This window comes from Anser cygnoides, chromosome 3 (genome assembly GCF_040182565.1).
Source record: "Anser cygnoides isolate HZ-2024a breed goose chromosome 3, Taihu_goose_T2T_genome, whole genome shotgun sequence".
Classification (NCBI taxonomy): Eukaryota; Metazoa; Chordata; class Aves; order Anseriformes; family Anatidae; genus Anser; species Anser cygnoides.
Window position 1 is genome coordinate 20,942,081 of NC_089875.1, and position 18,169 is coordinate 20,960,249.

The 18,169-nt window shown below is 40.0% G+C and overlaps 1 protein-coding gene across 1 annotated transcript in view; it reads right to left on the reverse strand.

Annotated features, from left to right (window-relative positions):
* Window positions 1-18,169, reverse strand: part of USH2A (usherin) — a 399,816-nt gene that overhangs the window by 23,150 nt on the left and 358,497 nt on the right. Inside the window, exons 61-63 of the mRNA XM_013174016.3 lie at window positions 5,088-5,315; window positions 2,660-4,176; window positions 1,372-1,693 (exon numbers count right to left, since the gene is read on the reverse strand). Coding sequence (XP_013029470.3) covers window positions 1,372-1,693; window positions 2,660-4,176; window positions 5,088-5,315 — 2,067 coding nt within the window. The remainder of the gene's footprint in view (window positions 1-1,371; window positions 1,694-2,659; window positions 4,177-5,087; window positions 5,316-18,169) is intronic.

The window sequence follows — 18,169 nt, forward strand, 5'->3', positions numbered from 1 at the left end:
TGACACTACTTTGAGCAGAAAGTTGGACTGAATAACCTCCTGAGAGCCATTCCAACCTGAATTATCTTGTGATCCTGTAAAGCAAAGGAACTTGTAAAAGAAAGATTGCCACCACCTTGCAGGAGCTCAAGAAGTGGAACACACCATGTTTACTACTTTCCAAAACAAATCCATGTCTGAACAATTTTTATTATATTTTAGGGAAAAGGTTGTAAAGACATCTGAGGACTGCCAAAATCAGCTTCAAGACATACCATGTGTACAAATACTGTGTATAGAATCAGTAGTGAGGCTTACTGGTATCCTGTTCAGGGATTAATAAGATTGCCTATTCATAGGCACCTTTATATGCAAAAAACAACCTCATCCTGCTATGAAACTACAGCCACTTACTTTTAGGAACAACAAATTCATGGCTGTTTTTTGGTGTGGTTCTAAACTCCACTAACTCATCTAAACACTCGGAAGGAATGTCAGATGGTTAGAAATAACAAAGGTCTCAGTTCATAAGCTAAAATCAAACAAGGCCCTACATTATTATTAGTACTGTATGATAAAACCTGTAACTTTGACACAGAAAATGACTAAAGGCTAAAGAAGATAACTGATATGTATAAGAAGATAATTGATTTAGTATTAAGGGCCAAGATATTCGCACAAAACTTGGGCCCAGTTTCCAAGGCACTGTTGATAGCCAGTGATGGCAATACCTATGCCACAGTTTAATTCCAAAAGTACTACTGATTTCTAGTAAAGAAAGGCAGTACTCAGTCTGAATTGCAGAACTGGTCTCCCTGCATTAGCTGCATAGGAAGAACAATAGTAAAACACACCCATGTGTGTGAGAAATAACAGCCATCAACAACAAACAGGTGGTTCACTTTTGAACCACCCATGAAAACTGCATGTGATCCTACTATTTAATTTAAAGAGAAAACAGCCCCAGTCTCTCTTGATGTAAACTACCTTAAGATCTTGCAGTAAAATAATCCAGAGTAGACTAGGGGAGGAGGGAAAAGAAAGAAAAACTAATGAAATGAGGCTGCCTCTTCAGAACTAGGATTTCACACTACTTACATAACATTAGAGCCTTGCAAAAAGCTCTGGAGGGTACTCAAACATTTACCATACAAGAAACACAGGCTCTTAGGATTACACTGAAGAAAAATGAATGCTAAATGAATGCATTACTTGTGCAAAATCATTTTCAGTTTCTCAACTATTTAAAATATATTAACAACAATCATTTAAGTATCACAATACTATTAACATTAGAAATGAGATGTGTATGTTTGTTTTAAGTGTAAAGTAAGATTCTCAAAGTGTACAGAAATCGTGACGGTGTCACTGCTAAGTGATGGTAATTCCCACCTGATATTCATATTCTGTGTAAGGCATCAACTGGTCATCTCTGAAGAAGGCTGAAGAACCATTGTAAACAAGCACAAGCTCTAAATTTACATGGGCTTGAGATGTCCGCCTTCTGTAAAGTTCGTAGTATAAAATCTTCCCATTGGGCTGCTGTGGGCCAGTCCACAGGATGGAAGACGCTGGCTGGAAGCCCCCAGTTCTGGTCTGTATCTCTATGAGAGGGGCGGGCTGTGCTGCTGGCGGTGCCTCCAGCGTCTGTACTGATGCCCACTCACTGGAGGCACAACCCAGCTCTGTGCAAGCTTGGAGCTGTACCTCATACCTTGGGGAACACAAATCAGGAACAAAGTGATTAAAACACTGCAAATGCAAATACAGACTCTGCATGAAATGTGAATATATGCATGGGGGGGTTCTTAATTTTTCTTGGTCTTTGGCATTTTTGAAAAAGAAATCAATTTGCATCAACTGACACAGATTATATATGGTGCCTCTGTATATCAAAAAGTAAGAACTCTGTCTTCTGGTTTTTTTTTTTTTTTTTTCAAAGCAGAGTTAACATCTGCAGGAATGAAGTGATCAAAATTGTTTTAATTTTGATGATATGAGCCAAAATGATGATTCATTGTAAGAGATGATTTGGATATCATTTGAGAGCTGTATCATCACTAACTTCACTCTATTACTCTTCTCTCTTTGGATTTAGATTAGTTATATGTAAATAGTAGACAGACTTATCAACCATGTAACACACACAAATTATGCCTACACAAATATATACGGAAAGGTCAGGTAAATAATCAAGAATTAGTCGGGAAGACATTACTTCAGTATCAAGTGTGTTCTTTCGGTAGCTGAGTCCTGTATAAACGCAAGCCGCTCTTTTTCAGTTCAAAGGGGCAAGCATGCTCCTGGTGTGACTCTGCTGATGGTAACTCAGCTACTCTGCGAGTGGGCTAGCTAGCCAGTCTTTGGTCTAACCCCTAACTATATGTCAGCTAAAGTGCTATTTATCCTTGAATGTAGACGGCTTGCAAAAGATTCACAAGAACATTACAGCTTTTGGAGTCTGTAACAGGGCACTGAACCTATATCAATTAAAACCCAGGTCAACCCTATGCACTTCATCAAGATGATATATAGCTGGGATTACTATAAATTAAAAAAACCCTGTTTTTATCATGTGCATTTTAGGAACTAAAACCCAGCTGTTCAAAAGCTGGTCACTTTTAAGCCCACTGAATCACCTTGCAGCATTCATTCAACACGCAAAATCTTCCAGACTTACCTACTGTAGGGCTCTAGCCCTGCCACTATGTATGATCGTCTCACAAAGGAAGTATGAGATGCATCAAAGTCAACTCTTCTCTTTCCTGTTTCAGCAGGCTTGTGGATGGAGACTGTGTAATTTCTAATGTCACCATTTACTTTCATAGGAGGATCCCAGGCCACCAAAATCTCCTTTGAAGACCATGCCTGCAGCCTAGGAGGCAACATCCCAGATGGAGCAGCGGGGTTGGTTTTTATCTGAGCTGATGGGCTGGTCACGCTCCCTTGACTGTTATTTGCAGTGACAGTGTAGCTGTACTCCATGCCTGGCGTTAAGGTGAAATCAAGATAGCGAGTTTCCAGACCTGAGTAAACAAGAACACCATCCCTCCTTAGCTCATAGCTTGTGATTTTACCATTGGGGTTAGCTGGACTTTTCCACGTGATTTCAATTGACTCCGAGCCCATGACAAGCAGCCTGGGAGCTTCCATGTTTAATGGTGGGGCCTCCATAGTCATCACTGACTGGAATATACTTGATGTGCAGCCCCCAGCAGTACAGGCAACCAGTGCAAAATCATACTGTGTGTAAGGCTGCAGATTAGAAACCAACATCTGCAAGTTTTTGCCAGGATAATACTCTTCATTGTTTATTTTCAGTATGTACTTGGTGATATCTCCATTCTGTATTTGGGGAGGTGCCCAGGATGCATTAACCTGAGTGGCACTGACAGCCTGCAAAGACGGTGGATCCACTACTGCAGGAGCTGCTTCCAGCGTCTGTATTCCAGTTGGTTCACTGGTAGAGCAGCCTCCCATTGTACAGGCAACTATCGCATAACTGTACAGTGAGTAGGGTAGTAAGTCTTCATCCGTGTAGTTGAAGGTAGCAGCATCAAAGCTGAAAGGATAGAGAGCATCATTTTTTAGCAGCCGGTATGACTGAAGAATACCGTTGGGCTGTGCTGGGGCAGCCCATGAGATGAGTACCTTATGGGGGTTATCTGATGCTAAGGATAACCTAGGGGCAGCAAGACCTTTTGGGGCAGTTTGACTGGTTCTTGCCACAGTCCAAGAGCTGTCAGTGTAGCCTGCTGCATTCCAGGTGCGTATTTTATATTCATACCTTGTCCATGGCTGCAAACCTTTATCATTATATATGAATGCATTACTTTCAGTGTTATATTCTGTGAAAACAATTTTCTCATCTTCCATTGTTGCTCTGTACCCCGCAGCATTTTCTTTTGTGCATCTGTGAATAACTTCATAGCGAATTATTTTTCCATTTGGATTAATTGGCTCCAACCAGCTCAGCTCAATGTTGGTAGCGTTCACTGCCTGGATTACAGGTGCCATCTGAGACACTGGAGGTGCTTCATCTGTTCGGACCGGCTGGGGCAGAGAACGAGTGCAGCCTGCGGCATTGCAAGCTTCCAGTACTAAGGTGTACATTGTGTATGGCTCAAGGCGCCTGAAGAGGAACTGGCGAGATAAACCACTATATTCCAGGTTGTCATCACTGAAAATATTGTAGGTCTGGGAGAAAAAAAAAAAAAGAAAGCAAGAAAAAAAAGAATTTCATGGAGAGAAGGGACAGAAGCCAGGATAAAAGGACAAAATCCTATAAATTAACAGTGTTCAGAAACAAACTGTAGATGAGACACCTTAATCTTTGCAACAGGGTAAGGGCTATTACCCAACCATCCAGTAGCTGACTTTGTTACTAGTAACAAACACCACACAAACAGATCATTGATACAAAAACAATGTGTTTGATCCTGTTTTCATGTGTTGGTTTTTTTTTTTTTCATTTTGGATGTAGAAATAAATCATCTAGTGACACTTTTCATTATGTTTGTTTGTTACCAAGTTTCATTGCCAGGCTTTCCTAAGCTAGCACAAAGCTTCCCGCAGACTAACTATAGCTTTAAAAACTAGTTAACTAACACTTTAAAAAGAAAGAAACAAAAAACTCCTAAAAACCCCACAAAACCTGTAGTTGCAAAGTTTGCAGGTAAAGGTTTACAATCAGATGAAACCACTGTGTTAAAAGAAGTCCTGAATTTCAGAACAGCATTCTGTCAGACCCAGGGTTTCTAGAAATGCATTTTGGTGATGTCTAGAGTAAGGGGAAAGGCTAAAGCTAGCTCAGACAATGAGCTTTCATGCATAGCTTTCTATCCATTAAAAGAACAGTTTGGTTCACTGTAAATGAACTTCTGCAGTCAGGGGGTAGCACAGGAATGTTAATTATCATTTGAATATAACTACAAGCAGAGGGTGCTCACAGAGTACCTTGTGCTTATGTAGGACTCCTGTCTTATTTTAAAGTATAATGCATTTGACTGAGTCCTTTTCAGCAAAAAAAAAAAAATGTTTTGATATTCAGCATTTCCATCTTCTTTTTTTGAAAGAAGTGTCAAGCAAAGTGTCAAGATGGAGCTTACCTTAATTACGCCATTGGGTTTGGAAGGCTCTGACCATTTCAGCAACAGAGCCCTGCCGTTCTCTTTCTTTTCCACAGTGAAGTTGCTCAGGCCACTGGGTGAAGCTTCCAGTGTGCGCACAGATGTCCAGGGGCTTGAAACCTGTCCGGCATTGTTTACAGCTACGACATGAATATGATACGTTGTGAAAGGTTTCAATCCAAATAAATGAGCCTGATGCTTTGTTCCCTGAAGCAAGAATACAGATGTTTGAGTTAGTTAAAAAAGTAATCAGCATCTGTGCTTTATGTCACTTGGAAAATGAGGTCTCAGCTCTGGGTCTCTTCTGACCGCTTTGCAGAATACCCCATCTGGTTATCAGCATTTTTTTTTTTTTTGGTGGGTTTCCATAGCTGAACCCTGAAAAGAAACTCTTAGGATTTTCAAAAATATTTGTCATTATGGTGGAGCCTTTGGAGCTGAATTCTGGGGAGTCCTGCAGTGTCCAAACCTCAGCAAACAGCTCAGTGTTTGTTCAGCATGCATTAAGCTTTGCTCAGCGTATCAGAGGGCTTGATACTCTGATGGCACATACTGTAAAATGTGGTATACAAGTGATTCTTGCCTCTACAGAACCCTTTCACATCACATATCTCGTGTGCAGAATGACATTCGGCAGGCACGCCACCATGTTCCAGCTACTCAGAGAGTTGCAATCTGGATAGACAACAGTGTTTCCAGGAGCACCATCTCATTTCCTTACTGAAAACAAAACCCTTAAAAGTGGGGTGAAAAAAAATGACTGGACAGAGAGAGAATAAGCTGTTTTTGATATCCCTGCTTTGTCTGGAAGGCCTGTTCGGCAGAGCAGAGGCCAGACAGGAGGCACACACCTACCCACAGCGCCCACCATAGCACAGGGCCAAGCCTTTCTGAAAGGGCCGGGGCCCACTGCCACCATGCGACAGCCCTGCTGAGCTCAGGGCCACGTGGGTGTGTGAAGGATGGACAACAGCCATGGAGAGAAGGGACCACTGGCACCGTGGCTCGCCCCGAATAGCATCTGAGAAGGACCTGAACCAGCCTGGGCATGAGGCAACCCCACCCTCAGCACCGCCTGAGGAAGGCAACATGGCCGCAGCACTGCTTCCAACAGCCGTGGAAGGAAAGGTAGCTAACAAAGAAGGCGAATAGCACGTTTCAGTATGAGACTCTTCAGACTTGGCTCATCATGGCAAGAAAGGGGATCGGCTGATCACTGATATATTTTAATTCCATTTTCAGTTACGCTTTTGCATTAATTACACAAGATATGAAGCAGGGGAGGGCAGGAATTCAACTTCCTTCGTGTGGCAGAAAGCTACAGTCAATTTTCCTCCTTCAGTAAGTTGCATTAAGTTGTTAAATGCTAACACTTAGAATCATTTAATATTTAAACATTTGTTAGGCAATCAGACTCAGAAACAAATTTTAAAGAAATATTAATTTCTTTTTTTAAATATTAAAAGTTAGGTCATCAATATTTAAATAGTTATTTCCTCACAACAATGAGTTAGTCTTTTAGATAAATATAGCACAGCATTTGAATGACCATTATGAATATTAAAGCTGAAGATGCCACAAGTACAGATTATAAACATACTTTTCTGATAAATGATTCCTTTTTCTGTTAAACAGGGCAAACACTAGCAAGATTAATAATGCAAAAAAGTATAATTCTTTGTTAGGAATTCCCAGTCATCACTGCCAAAAAAACGTAAGCTCAAATGCAAATAGCAATCACCTCGAACAGATTATATATAAAAAAGCTCTGGCTGCTGTGGGACATTTAGAGATATCTTTTGTCATAAGAAACATGGAAAGCATGTGGGCTATAAAACAAAAACATATGTATATTGTCAATAGCAGCACCTGTTCAATTACAGTTTATTTCAGTATGGAGAATTTCGTTCAGCCCCTAGATGGCAATACTATCAAACACTTTTTGTAACATGAGTGCTTAATGATTAACAACGTGCATTCAGTCATCCAACATACTCAAGGCAGCCATTAAAAAAATAACAAAACTGATTTCATTATAGATTCTTTTAATAAACATTTATGGCTTAGATCTTTGAAAGTGGAAGCGTTCAAACTACCATAGCCAAAAACCTATAAGGCCGAATGCAAAATTATGAACTGCAGGTTAAAGAACAGAGCTCGAATTGAAGTTCATGCTTAGCATAAAAATCTGGCATCAGAAATTATGTTGGCACAAAACATGATTAAAATTAGCTTTACAATTGGATGTGGTCTGTATTAATAGTTTTTATGAGGACAGTTATCTATTAGGTTTTCAAAACAGAACTTTAAAAGACTAAAATTTACATTCCATGGTTCGAGGGTGGAGGAGGGAGGAAAGGCGCATGCCACATTAAATTACTGCCCCTGAACCGTTACACAGGGGCTCTCAGAAGGTACAAACACATCATTACAAACATTGTGCAAAAAGTAATGGCCCAGCTTTCTTATCACCTCCATGATCAGGGTGGGCTTTTTTGACAAGTGCTACAAAACACTTGCTTTTTATTGTTTTAAATAGAAAAAACGGCATTTTTTCATCACACTGTACAGTCTTCCCACTAAACCCTAAGATTTAATTATTTACAATCCTCACCACCCTTTGAAATGAAACAAGGATGGAGGGATTTCCTTGCCTGCAGTTCACCGTGTTCTCTGGAGACTGCTAAACCATTCCTTCCAGGGATGACTTTTATCCCTGGCTCCTATAGATACTTCTTGAAGAGCAAACGGTTTACATGTATTTTTGTTTTGTTTGGTTTTGAAGTAAGCTCAGGGGATGTCCTCCCAGAAAACGAAGCCATGCTTTCTCCCCCTGCTCTACTGCCATTACCATCTGTGAATTTACTCAGGTCAGAGGCTGATCCTAAAAAGAGGATGGATGGCAGTCTGAATGATTAATTTTAAGAATTATGTAATGTTCTAGCCTAGAAATACCAGCCTGCTGGAATGGTAAAATACAAATAGCAAAAACAAAACAAAACAAAACAAAAAAACAAACAACAAAAAAAAAAAAACCAGTTTGCAAAGGATAGCCCTTTGGCTTCAATGGACAGCTGCACAGACTTAAACAGGTGCAGGATCACAATCCTTGCATGGAATATTCTCCTAGTCTTTGTTTGCAAAGCCATGAACTCATATATCCCATGTTTACACACTGCTAACAGGACAGATTTCATTTACCATTAAAAGCAAGCCAACAAAATAAAATTTTAATGCAAACATTAAGATGTTCGTAGCCCAAGACTGACTGACCATGAAAGCTGATGGACTGCAATTCCAAGCCCTCCTTTCTCTGTTGCCTGTTGTGAAACAGTCTCATTCATTCAGCCATTAAATTAAGAATAACCTAGCAAACATTTAAGAGTGTGCACTCTCGCACTCCTCCTGTAAGGCCCATTCTTTTAATGTAAACTCTACAGACATGGACTCCTGAGGCATCCCATACTGCAGCCCAGAGCCCAGCTGTGAACCAGCCCTAGGCTTGTCCCATTCCCTTTGGTGGCACTGACGGCATCTCCACTATTCCATGCAAGACAGCACCTTTACTTTTGTTGTGTAAAATGATTTACACGCTGCCAGTGGCCAGCATAAGCTGTTAGCAACAACAAATACACTCGTTGGTTAATTTCACGGCTCTAACTGTAAATTAGGATAAAAGTTATTTAAAACAAAACCTTGTTTTAACACATTTTCAAAGAGTAAAACAAGAGAACATGAATCATGAATAATATATCCATCGAGATTTGCTTCAGATTGCCTTTTTTGTTTGTTTATTTTTTAATTCATGAGCACAGAAGTCTGGAAGCAGATCAGCACACTCTTTCATGCCGCTCGCAAATGGGACGCGAGGTGCTTGCCTTCCCCACCACCCCTTGGTCCTCCTCCTGGGCACGGGAACGGCTGTGCAGCTGCCGGGGGTCTGAGAGGTTTACACTGCCTACTGTGATTGCTGCTGACTACTTCAAGTGCCCCTAAGGTGGCAACAGGGTCAAGAGGTCTTTGTAGGTTGAAAATGATCAAAAATTAGCATTGATCTGCAGCTGTCAATAATACTCTCTGCAGGTGGACTCCCTGCACAAATGTTTAAACTGCATAAAACTACACAACCTAGTCATTTTTGACTCTATCGATCTGATGAAGAAGCACTTTCCAGTGTTGTCACTCAGGGCTTTTCCTCTTTTTTTCAAGGCAGACCAGCTTACCCAGGTGCCCAGGTCTCAGGGCACGCATTCCAGACCTGATAGTCACATCAGAAGAACCCCGAACCTCTCAAGAGCTGCCCAACAGGCAGCTTTGGTATCTACCTCTTCAGGGGTCATCAACATTCAGCAAGTCATCACCCAGTTGCGTCAAGGTGAGGCTCTGGTTTCTTCTTTCTCTCTGTTGTCGCTTGGTACAGTAGCCCCTATTTAGCAGGTATCTTTGCTATCTGGTGGAAAAAACAGCTCATTTTTTTCTGTGAGTCTCTAACTAAACTTGGTGACATCGGAGATGACCACAGTGCTATAGTACTGGTGGTACAGGGATCCAAACCTCTTATTTCATAACTCCCAGCCATAAATGATGAAAAAGTAATTCATGGTGACATTCCCTTTTCTATACAAGCAGAGATGCTGAACTCTCCCTGGATAAGGGAGGAGGAACCTATGGTCTCCTAGTACTCAGAACATTAGTCCAACCATCCTTCAATGTGAGTTTTCAATTTCTCTGTCATGGAATCCAAACAGATTCCTCCACAAGTGATAGAAATGGCTGGGAATATTTGGGGTTTTACAAAGATCCTCAATTCATCCTCACCTTTGACATTATCTGTTTTGCCAGTTCCCCAACTTATCCCGATCCTTTCCATTTTCTGCAAAGCACTGGGAGTACTTCCACTTTGATGAACCTCTGTTGTTAATGCTTATTTCCCAGCGTACTTCTTAGCCCCTGCGTTAAACCTCATAATTGCAGAATTCTTACTCATTTGCAACCCCTAACTTACCCTTTGGGTTGCCTTCCTTCTCATGCTTGTATCATGTACACATTTTTTTTTTCTTTTTTAAAATCTACTCTAGTCCTAAAGCCTTATGCTTAAATTCACAAGGATATAACTTACAGATACACAGGTAATCTATGACTCCACTCCTTCCTCTAGCAGTGTGGACTGGAATATAAATGATTCCCAAGATAGCACTGAAAAAATCTCAAAGGTAAAGCAAACAGAAACTAGTGTGTTCCTTATTTTGCCAGAAATTATCTTGCCTAAAAGTGACCAGAATTTCCATTTTACCAGAAACTGATGTTGCACTATTTATTTTCCTCCCCATTTGTGTAAAAATTAATTTTAGATTTTTCATTAAAATACTTGGTAAGTTTCACTTCAAAAATTTTACATTTTAAGAACTTCTTTGCATTTTGTTTTAGAATTTTAAAAGTGCCTTTCAACGCATATTTTTCATTTTAAATCATTATTCTAACAATTGATGTTTACCCTTCAACAGCAGTAACGTACTACACTGGTGGTGATTTTTATGTGTAAATTATTGTGGCACATAAAAAGCAAAATATAACAGAATATGAAATAAACATTTAAAAAATTGTTTGAGTTTGCAAAACCAGAGGTTACATTAGTAACTTAGTAAATGTAAAATCATTTTTAAGTATTTTTTGTCAAAGGAGTATTCTTCCAAATTGTCTTTGGCTGAGATGAAAAGGGAATCTTCCTTTCCCAGACTGAGATGGGTCAATGCAGTCTTTTCTTTCTACAGTGGCTAGCAAATTATATTAAGGGATTCATTATATTTGAGCTTGCTTTTTTATTTAGCAAATTTATTTTTAAAAAATAGAGGTTTCCATTTACAAAGTAAAGCGCAAAAGAGTCAGGAAATGTCTTCATTGAAATGTAGGCTTCGATTACATGCTCATAAAATATTCTTTCCTTCAGACTCCTGAAAAACTTATTTTTTTTTTCAACTTTGAGATTTGTTTTTTGTTTTTAAAAGCAATGGTAGTCTTGTCATCTATATCAGAGAACACTAGCTGGCTATCCCGAAACTCTGTATGCCTGTCCTTTCTTAGGAGTACCACGCTAGCAGCTTTTTATTTAATAAAAAACTCATTTGTCCACCCTGTTCTACTCAGCACATTGTAGTGATTTTGTATGTCAATACTCCTACAGGAGTTTGCAGACTATGCCAGTGAGAAACCTTTAGAAAAAGCAGTAATCTAAGAAGTTTAAAGAAGTTTGCAAACCACAACAATTAATACCTGATGTACAAGTATTACATTGCAATTCCTTTTTCTCCTCCCTGGCAGAGCATGTGAGGAACTGTGAATTGCACGCAGATGAATCTGTCGAGTGGCGCTGGTGCTCATTTTCACAGCAGACAGCTTTCTTTCCTGGCACACCTGGACATCTGGGGACGTGCTGCAGCCTCAGCGGGAACCGCTGTCCCCAGCTTTGACTTGAAAACAAAGCACCAAAAAGAAAACAAGGAGGCATTGCACAGCAGAATGACTCCAAGCACATTTAGCCAGCTGCATTCAGTCACTGTGCTGGCTTTTCGGGAGTAGTACACTTTTAAACCACCAGCAATGTCACACGTCGGATGGTAAAACTTCAAAAAAAACCTCTTTGGGCAAAGTCAACACTTCAGTAGCCCGTTCCATGTCACTTCTGTAAGGTTTTCTTTTCTTTTTTTTAACATAAGGGCAAACATCTTATTTAAAATTCATCTAACATCACTGAGTGCCACCTTCGCAAAAATGTATTTGCAGCTGTAATATTTGTCTAATTTATACTAAGAACCATTGAAATCAAAAAAGAGATTTTTCTGCATGACTAAGTAAGTCAAATAAGCCAAAATATCAATGACATGACATTTCACTATAGACACTGTCTAGAGGGTGATGTCAACATTTTTTCTTAACATGAATATTTTATCTCTTACAACACTCACAAGACCTACTGTATAGTAAACTAATAGTTTCACACCTTCTTGGATTTTTTTTTCCACATTTTTTCACTTTTAACTGTTTATCATTCCTCATAATGAGAACGTGATGGAGACAGAAAGATAAAAACTGAATACCTGACAGGACTGCTTTCCCCAAACTTTTCTTTGGTCAGTTCAAATCTGCAATCCTTACTTTCACTGAATGAGACTTTTTGCTTTAAATAGTCATTTTGGATATGAAGAAAGACTAAGTTTCTCTTCAAAATAAGAGAGGCAAAATAAGAGAGACAAAAAATATATATTTATTTGAGATTCAAAAAAAATATGTGATAAAATACCTGAAGCCCAATGAAAAACAATTGCATGCTTAATCTGGAATATGCACATACTCATCAGTACACTGCAGATCAGGCAATGTGTCAAGTCTGCCTTGGTCACGAGGGGAAGGGGAATCACTCTTTGGGTGTAACCTGGGGGAGAAATACCTCCTCAGGGAAGCTGAAGGGCTGGCAAAGGCAAGCACAAACTCTGGCTGGGGTTTATACCTCTTCAGTTACAACCAATATATTCACACAGACAAACTCCAGGAGTGTGTTTGAGGCAGCACTGCAGGTCGGGGTGCCACTGCTTGTGAACATGGAGGAGCAGTGTTCCTCTGGCTTTTGTTCTATGCCGTCTGTGGCCATGGCATGAGAAAGGAAAACCATGGCTGCTCTAACAAAGTGGCTAGAGCCTAAGGGCTCAAACCTGCAAGTGGTAGGGGAATTATATCCCTTGAGTATAAGGGCTGCTAATATTATAGTTTTTGTAATGCCATAAGCTATATTTTCCATTTGATTTACTGGCTGATGGCCAGAGTGATGCTTTTGTCAGAACAGACACAATTGAAACTGCCACATCAGTGCTGCTGTTGTCATCCCAGCCTCATACCTTTTTGTCTACCGGTGTCCAAAATGGCAAGTGCTGCACAGAACTTTTTAATTTTAAGTCAATGCAATGAAACCATGAATGTTTTTGTTGTTATCCATAAAAAAGGATAATTTATACACCTGAACTTTTTATCTCAAAGTATCATGTGGCAATCAGTTTTGCTTCACTGTAGAAAGAACGTGCCCTTGTCATTATCAAATGTTTTGCCTTTTGGTTTTATTTGAAGTTTTTGCTATTCAAGCATTCACACTGCCTTTCTAGGACATTCATGACAACATATATCTGTGCCATAAGCCTTCTTCCTCAGCTCCTTTCAAATGACATCATATATGATATTATAAAGATAAGTATCTCTGGACTCTTTAAAACTTCTCTCATCTGATCTTAAAACAAACTGGGCACAGTACCACGTGATTGTTATTTTCTGTAATGTGAAAAAGTTTACTATGGTTTTGCTGTATAGGGTTTATATAGGTGCATAGACTATGTATGGTGCATATGATTTTCCTCTATATAAAAAAAAATTATTTACCATTTTTGTCTTTGCACAGCTCAACAGCCATAATGGGAAAAAGAAATGAAAAAAGGAAAAAAAAAACAGTTTGAAGAAAATCTTTATGGGGATTTGTACAAGGACAATCTGAATCCTAATGCAGATTGCAGGTGAACTCCCACATCAGTTTCCTTGAAAATGCCACTGAATGTCAGTTGTGCTCCATAAAATTAAGACTTTGCAGTTATATATGACTTTTCATCCCAGGATCTCACATCATGTTACAAGCATTAATTAATTAAGTCTCAGAATATCCCCCTGTGTTACTGTGTGCAGCTTCAGGAAACTATCATGATTGTTTTAGATCCCATTTTACACAGGTACAGCAGACGTGTCATATTATTGTTAAGTGCAGGCTTATTTTATTCCCTTTTCTCAATCATTCTGAGTCCTTGTCTCATTCACCCAACACTTGCAAAAAGAGCAGTTCTAACTGCTGCTAAGTAGAGGAAGATAACACAGCCTCAAGGCAATTCACAGCTTTAAATCCCTGCTTTCTGCCAACACAATGGAAAATAAAGGCAACATTTTAAAGGAGACTAAAAGGTTTTTACTTCCCACTGTTTTATTCTTTTTTCTCTGCCCTGTACCAAACAGTCCGTGCTTTTCACTCCAACTTTGCCTGCTATGTGTGTAATCACTTCTGAGAGATAATAAAAGGTAAGCAGAAATAATTTATTTAGAGCTACACTGTAAAGGCCAATGATTAGTCTGAATCTCTAGCTGAACTTAAAATTTCACCCTTCAATTTGACAATCACGCCTAGCAGAAGGCCAGAAGCGGCTTTTGCAGGTCGGGATGCCCACTCACTCTTCTATAGCCAGGGGAAAGCTCAGCCTTTACTCTTTTGAGTACTAGCAGAGGACATTGATTGGACATATATTTAGGCGTACACTTTGAGGACATACTCCTCAGCAAAGCACAGCTTCCCATATAAATACTGACAGGTTCAGCAGCAGTCTGACACCTTCCTTCCCGCACCTGCAAGGAAGTTTGAAGGAGGGCATTGCTGTAGAGGGCCCCTACTGGTCATAGGAGCTAGTGGAAAGCCTCAACAAGTAGCTTGACTAGCCCCTGAGACCAATGGTGAGAGAAGCAAAAATCTTGTCTTGCTGTTGCAGCTACCATGGACTGTGCTGCTGACATTAACGAAGTTCAGCGCAATTTCACTATGCGATGTCGTGTCCCTTAGTGGCTATGTAATTTGAAGACTCAGAATTAACTGTACACCAAGAGAAGAGATGAAGTGATGGCAATGAGAATAAAAAGTGGCTGTAGGGTTTTGTGAAATAACAGAAAGAGGCTGCTTGCAGGTTTAATGTCTTGAAACCAAGTGAACCTGGTGGATAGATGAACTTCCAGACTGATCTTCCTAGGATCATACAGATACAGACCTACCTTAAGCCTCCTGAAGCACACAGACTGACACTAAATTCATATTCATACACACAAAAGCAGACAGATAAAACTGCTACAGAGTGAACAGGAAAAGCAGCTAGCTGGCATCACTTTTAAATGTTAATGCATAAATAAAACTAAATATTTAATTATTTCATGTTTTTATACATCCATTAAACCCTTCCAGTGTGGCTCGGGCTTCTCAGTGCAAGACTTTTGCCAAATGAGAAGAAAGTCTGAGCTACTTGTGACTTCCACTAGTGAGATGCACTAATCAGGAAAGAGATGAAAGACATAACTATTAAAAGATTACTTGATAACTACTGAAATATAAATGGTTTTGTTCAGATTCTTTATTTTCCTTGGATATTTAGAATACTTGGGGAATTTAAATAAATCACTAAGCCAACAGGTATATAGTAAAGCTTAGTACAAAACAAATTGTGCTGGTTTCAGAATTGAGAATGCCTTTACAGCAAGTTATTGACTCCAGCATATTAACTTGTAAATCCACTAGTTTCACCTTATCATCTATTGATCAGATGCACATACATGTGTTATAAATGAGCAATCCAAAAATAAATTAGTAGAATTTAATCATTTTGGGCCAGACTTGTCACAGCTCCTACATTTAGACACAAAACCTGCATAGCTAGTGTTCCCAGTGTCTCTCTGTAGTCTGTGCAGAGAAAGGGAGGTTCCTCCAAAGGGAAATCGAGATGCTTATGTTTAGCTTCTGTTCTGAATAGGCCTTCAGAGAGCCTCACTCTCAGAACAGATTAGACAGCCTAGCCTACTTTAGCAGTCTAAAGTAAGTTTTTAGAGTTCAAAGCTGTGACTTTTGCTTAAGTTCACGTAAGACTCAACATTTTCTTTTTTCTTAAGGTGAAAAAAAAATAATACTATAGCTTCAGAAGTTAAATTGCAGCTGTTTCAAATCAAATCCACAGAAGTTTTGTTATGCCTTCTCAAGGCTCCTGGATCAAGGTTGTCATGCCCAGAAGCCCAAAACTGAATGGTGAATGTAGATAGCATTCAACAAGAACAGGGACTGGGTTTAGTTATAATATTGAAGAAAACATCCCTGATCCCCTGATTTCCATGCTTTAGTGTATTGAGTTTATGTGGCAAAGTTTTGGTAGCTGGGAAGCTGAAGGGTTAGCTTGTGGGAGCAGAGCTCTGGAGCTGTCTCCATGTCGGACAACATCAGTTCCAGGTGGCTCCAAAAAGGACCGGCTGCTGGCCAAAACTGAGCCAGTCAGCACCTCTGGTGGTGCCTCTGTGATAACGTATTTAAGGAAGGGTAAAAAAAATGCTACACATCAGCAGTGAGAGGAGAGGAAAAATATGCGAGAAGCAGCTTGGCAGACACCAAAGTGAGTGAAGAAAGAGGGAGGACGAGGAGGTGCTCCAAGCATGGAATAGAGATCCCCCTGCAGGCTGTGGTGACCATGGTGAAGCAGCTTGTGCCCCTGCAGACCATGGAGGATCAAGCCAGAGCAGATCTCCACAGTGTAACCCATGGAGGAGCCCACGGTGGAGCAGGTGGATAAGACCTGAAGGAGACTGCAGCCCATGAAGTGCCCACGGAGGAGCAGTTTCTGGGCCAAGGCTGTAGCACATGGAGAGGAGCCCACAGTGGAGCAAGAAGCCTGGTGGAAGCTGCAGTCTGTAAGGGACACACACTGGAGCATTTAATGAACACGATCCATGGGAGGGACCCCATACTGAGCAGGGGAAGAGTATGAGGAGGACGGTGTGGCACTGATGAAGATGATAAAACAGACCTCAGTCCCCTGTCCCTCCTACACTGCTCAGAGGTGGAGCAAGTAGAAGCATTGGGAGTGAAGTTGAGCCTAGGAAGAAGGGGCAGGAGTGGGGGGAAGGTGTTTTTAGTTTTGTTTTTATTTCTCAGTATCCTATTCTGTTAGTACAGTAACAATAAATTAAAATAATCTTCCCCAAGTTGATTCTGTTTTTCCCATGACAGTAATTGGTGAGCGATCTCCCTATCCTTATCTCAACCCAAGAGCTTTTTCATTGTTTGTTCTCCCTCTGTCTTGCTGAAGAGGTGGACCCAGAGAGAGGCTGGGTGTGCACCTGACAGCCACCCAAGAGGCTAACATGTTGGCAATGATCTTCAGTCTGAGATGCTGTTACACAAATCAGTGTGGTTTAAAACTTCCATTAACACCCTCAAATCAAATATCATTACGGGAGTTTGATAACAAAGAAATTGAAAGTGCCTGATGATTCTACGCGGGGCCAGAAAGTCAGAAAAATGCAGTACACTGAAGAGCTGTTGCAAGTTTTTGTCTCAGAGATGTTCTGTTTTAAAGCCACATGTTCTCAGCTCAATTTGTCCTCAAAGGGGGTACTCTACTGAGCACCAAACCAACTACAGTTAAAGCCATTGTGTTACCTGTTTTTTCTTTTTCTCATTTGCACTGTCTTTGTTCAGTCTTTTAGGCCAGGACTTTCAAGTAACATTAAGCACAGCACTTAAATATGTCACTGTCTTAAGCTACAACTATAGTATAAATCTCGTGATCTATTGGTACATCCTGGGTCTAGCATTTCTAGCAAAGACTAGCATTAGAGAAAATCTAAATTATCATCTGACTTGAGCCCCCGAAGAGAAAACAATAAAAAATAATTTTATGATGCCATAATGACAAGAATAATACTTCACTTCCACTGTGAAAAGACGTCTTCCAGATTTCTCATTAATTCTTTTCTAAAGCCTATTGAAATGTAAGAACTCTGCAAAGTTTCATTCATTTTGTTTGTGCATAGTAAAGTTTTCTTTATAGCAAAAATACAGAAAATTTATCACTGCAAGGAATCTACTTCCCTCACTCTCTTGTTATATTAAATCTGCATTTGCAATTCTGATTTTGTGAGACAATTGTAAACTTGGTGCCTTTGTGCAGCCACCAGAGTAGTGTTTCCACACTGCATAGAGAATTTTACTCAGGCTAGAAACTCTGCTTGGGATGGGACAAAAGAATCAATGCATTCAAACCTGCAGTAAATGGATTTCATATAAAAATACTTGGAGAAAAATTCAGAAACAAAATGAATAATGATTTGCAGTGTTTCCTAGTAGATTAAGTAGATACTGGTTCCTCTCTTCATCTTCCTGTAATGAAGATATGACTCCTCAGAGACCTTTTGGCACACACAACATGCACTCCAGGTGTCTCATTCAGCTGGACCAT